Source organism: Limulus polyphemus, unplaced genomic scaffold (genome assembly GCF_000517525.1).
Source record: "Limulus polyphemus unplaced genomic scaffold, Limulus_polyphemus-2.1.2 Scaffold195, whole genome shotgun sequence".
Classification (NCBI taxonomy): domain Eukaryota; kingdom Metazoa; phylum Arthropoda; class Merostomata; order Xiphosura; family Limulidae; genus Limulus; species Limulus polyphemus.
In genome coordinates, this window is record NW_013665805.1 from 93,237 (window position 1) to 98,010 (window position 4,774).

A 4,774-nucleotide genomic window follows, 5' to 3' on the forward strand; every position below is an offset into this window, starting at 1 on the left:
GCTTGTTGTGCATGTTTTCCTGTCAGTTATATTTCCTATTTTACTAATATCATAGCCCTCATCTCTGTCCAGCCCTAGTTTAAACATACCACTACAGCTGAGTGCTTACATGCTAGTCCCTGCTTTGTTTAAGTGTAAGTAATCGATTCCAAAAATATCAACTTACCCATTAAAATTATCCCACAAATTCAACCAGCCTATTTGCTAATCCCTACATATTGATCTAAGCGTGGCATTCAATCATAGTGACCTACTTAGTATCTCATCCCTACAATTTATTCTTGGCAATATCCCTGACAAAATCAATCTATGACCCCTTTCCTTAAATGCCCTTACCAAAGTTTTCAACTTATCAATAAGCTCCTTAGATCCATCTTTCCTTACATCATTAACCCCAACATGTACCACAAAAAACTGCATTGCTACTAGCACCCTTAACTATCTCTCTGGTTCTGTCAATTATATCCTGTACCCCTGCTCCTGGATAGCATAAGCATATTGTTGCGTCAGCGAGGTCACGTGACTAGTGTCACGCCACGTTTTCTAGAAATATCCTGTTCCTTCCTGAATGCCCTAGTATTTACTAGATTGGGGGTAGTCTGGTATATATAGGATGGTCACAACGTGATGGAAAAAGTGTGTAGGTAATGAGTAATTGAACTGCAGTCAGAGAGAGACTTATTGTTGAAGTCGAGCTCGTGAGACGTGAATTATAGTTTGTTATAGCGCGACTTTTGAAGTTGAGTGTATCGTAAAGTTGTATTCGGAAAAAGAATAAACCAGTTTTATTTAAGAAAGAACTTGTTTCGCTAAAGTTTAGTTGGAAAGAATTTACGGAAAAATTAATTAACAAACGGAGACGTAACAATATTCTTTTGCACCTATTTACTCCACATACTACTCTGTCTACATGCCTAACTAGAATCATCTAAAACTATAACTTCCCTATCCTTTACACTCTCATCCCTTGTGATCCCATCTGTTTCCCTTACCTGCTCCCACTTCTCACTAGCAAGTGATTAGAACTGGTTGCTTAATTAGAAAGCATATTAATCAGACTAATTTTATGACAGTTTTTTTTATTTCTGTAACTTGAACCATTCTGTAAACAAGAAAAATTCATGCTTTATATGCATATAAAATAAAAGAAATTGAAATTAATTTTTTCAAGTTTAAAATGTTGATTTTTTTTTTCTTAACACTGATGTTTTAATCCTTTTGTTCCCTTATTTTTCTAAATGAGTTTTTCTTATTCTGTTTGTAAATTTTTTCTTTTAGATGTTTGGATTCAGAGCACTGGGAATTACCATTAGATCCTCAAAAAGAGGTTGTTGGCAAATCCTTGGTAGAAGAAGGAAGTTGGGACCTACAGGAAGTTCTGGATGAAACCATTGGTGCACTGGATCTGTTTCTCAACAATAAATTTAATGAGTCTCTTAGTATTATATCATCCAGGTTAGAATGAAGTTTTATAACTGTGAGTTTCTTTGATTGAGTTATAACAGCATAATGAACTTTTACAAGTGTTAATTCTCAGTTAACAATAATGGAAACATGTCAAAAAGTTAATAAATATAAGCATTGTATAACTTTAAGTAAATTATCAATGATAACTATTTTTATTTTAAATTGAGTTTTAGTTATATAGTTAATCTTACTAAAGCTCTATGTATCCAAATACTAACTATTATAATATATATTTGATTATTATCATCAACCAAAAAGTATGAAATTGAAATAACTAATGATAATTTACTAAACCTGACTGCAGGGTTTTAATGTTTGTAATACAAATTTCACATGAGCAAATTTACCTGTGTTTATTGTTTACCAAAATGTATCATTATATATTGTGTAATGCATTATACTTTTGTAATGCCATAATCTATAGAGCACATACCAGTATTTATCATGGAGTAGGTCGTGGAATGGTGTTGTTTATACAAGCAGTAATGACAATGGAAACGGTAAGATTGTTCTCTCTTTATGACCATTATGCATTTTTATTATGTATCAAATTCATTGATATGTTTTTGATTTTTATGAGATATTCTATAAGAAAAAATATTTTTATCTGCAAAAGATTAATAGAACCTGCTGAGGTCAAAAGTCACTTCTGCTATGAGTGATGGATACTTTTTTGTTATTTAATGTTATTTTATCATCATATTTAAAAATGTTAGGCACATTAGGTCAAGAACATATTTCTGAGGAATTATGGGAAAGATTATGAGATGCTCCTTTGCAATATATCATTAAGAACATTTTAGGACTTAAGCATAATTCAAAACTGTAAGTTAAAATTAATAAATACCTTAGAATACAATTAATTTTAAGTAACTGTTAGTCTAATAGATTTTCTCTATCATAGTATTATAGTTAGCAAAGTATGATTGACTACAAAACTACAACAAAAAAGATGTAACTTATATGTATGTATGTATGTATGTGTGTTTTGCTTTTCTAAGTATAATCTTTATAATTATAAAAATAAATTATTTTAAAGTTGAGAGAATCTGAGTATCACAAAACTTTAAGGCTTTGTATATATTGTTTTCAACTAGTGAATGTGAGAGCATTTTCTGCATCCATAGTTATAAATAACTATATACCTATTTGTTTACTACCTTTTTATCAACTTTTAAAGAAGTGACTTTAAAAGTAAATCAGTTATTGAAATGAAATGAGTGCATTTCATAAAATATACATATGTATTTATATATACACGGTTTTAAACAACAACTTCATAAGAAATTATCTGTAATGTGATATAGTGTTTAAGAGATGTTTATTTATTGTCAATAGAGTGATATAGACCTGGCTATGGATGCTTTGAAACAAGCTGTTAAAGTCTCTCAGAGATACAGGAAGAAAGTGTCCACTGTATCTCGAATCTTTCATCGTCCCGATTACAATACCTATACTGAAGGTGGGTAATGCAGTTATTATTCTAAGATCCCATGAGTGAAAGTAAAAGAAAATATATTATATGTCAACCACACTACATCTGATATATCCAGTACCGACAAGGCCTTTTCCCCAATAGACTGTCTGAGGTACAACACACCTAGGTGCTATATATATTTTCATGAACAACAACTGTTAGGGTGTGAACCTGATTAACTAAGTGAATTGTAATTATTATCAATTTTATTTAGAGGGTGCTACAGAAAAGAGAAGACATTGAAAATTTAAGCTATTATCAATTTTTTTTTATTTATTTAATATTAATATTAACTTTTGTAGTAATTTGGGTTAAATAACACAAAAATAACTAGATTTAGTAAGATTGGTAAATAAAAGTAAGATGGTCAAAGTTTTAACTTAGAATTTAGTGGTATAAATTGTACTACAATGTTAAATTAGATTTAGTATGTGTAATGGCACTTTAAGCTTAGCTATTATTCAACTTACTGGTAAATCATAAAACAGGTTGAAAACATTGTTTTATTAAATAAATAGAGTCTAAAGACTAATTTATTGTTTCTTTGTGTTTTAAGAATCAACTAGTTTACTGGAACTTGGAGAGGGGGGGATGGCTTTATATGGGAGTTACATCCTGTTGAAGTTGAGGATATCAAAGGATAATAGCAAGGAGATTGAATACATTTGGGTTTCTATTAGTAGATTTAAAGGGAAAAGGCTTTTAGTGGGAATTTGTTACAGACCATCAGATGATAGTGATGAAATTAGAGAGAAACTTTACGATGAGATTAAGATTTCAGCTGCTAATGAAGTTATAATTGTGGGTGATTTTAATTTCAGGCATATAGATTTGAAAATGGAGAGTCAAACTGTTAGGGATAAAAGTTTTTGGAAACTGTTCAAAATGGCTTTCTTCACCAGTTAGTCAAGGAACCAACTAGAAACAATGCTATTTTAGATTTATTGTGAACTTCAAGCACAGATTTGATAGAAGGGGTGGAAACTGGGAAACATCTGCAAGTGATCATTGTTCAATGTTTTACTGCATATAGATATAAGGAATAATAATATTTTGGTTACAAATTTTGAATGGATGCAACAAGAACTATCTGTTTGAATTCGGTAGCTGAGTTGTTTGGAGAACCTGATGTCAAAGTTTTAAAGATAAATTTCTTAATATTCAATGTAGACATATTCCTTGTAGAAAGAAAAGGGGTGGCTGCAAGTAAAAATCCAGATTGGCTCACAAAGAGTATAAAAGATAAAGTTAAAGATAGGCATCATAAATTTAAGAAATTCAAATTGACTGGTATGGCAGGAGAATTAGAAGATCAAGAACATCAAAAAGGGTGTATGAGAAAAATTTGGCTGAAAATGTAAAAAATTAGCAATAAAGATTTCATTAAATACATTAAAGGTAAACAAAATGTTAAGATGGGAGTAGGACCATTGAGGAATAATAAAGGAAGGCTAGTATCTGATGGTTATGAAATGGCTGGGTTACTAAATTTTGCTTTTTCTTCAGTGTTTTACTAATGAATATTAAAGCAGTATTCCACACCTTTAACAGTTGATAGTTGGAAACAAGATGACTGCATTAATTCTGAGCTTGTAAAGAAAAAATTGGGAAGTTCAAAGAATGATAAAGCTTCTGGACCAGATAATATTTCCCAAGGGTTTTGAAGGAGGTTAGGGATTGGATATGTGAGCCACTTGCTTCAATTATTTGTATAAGTCCTTGAATAGTGGGCAGGTAGCAGCGGATTAGAAGTTATATAATGTAACTCCTCTTTTCAAGGGAGGTGATATAAAAATTGTCCCAGTAATTATAGGCCCATTAGTCTTACAT

The 4,774-nt window shown here is 31.0% G+C and overlaps 1 protein-coding gene across 3 annotated transcripts in view; it reads left to right on the top strand.

Moving 5' to 3' along the window:
• LOC106478269 (tetratricopeptide repeat protein 39A-like) overlaps positions 1 to 4,774 on the top strand; it is an 82,004-nt gene that overhangs the window by 44,105 nt on the left and 33,125 nt on the right. For all 3 annotated transcript variants that reach the window (XM_022381844.1, XM_022381843.1, XM_013938802.2), the window contains exons 3-5: positions 1,279 to 1,455; positions 1,892 to 1,967; positions 2,806 to 2,929. In XM_022381844.1, the coding sequence (XP_022237552.1) occupies positions 1,279 to 1,455; positions 1,892 to 1,967; positions 2,806 to 2,929 (377 nt within the window). The remainder of the gene's footprint in view (positions 1 to 1,278; positions 1,456 to 1,891; positions 1,968 to 2,805; positions 2,930 to 4,774) is intronic.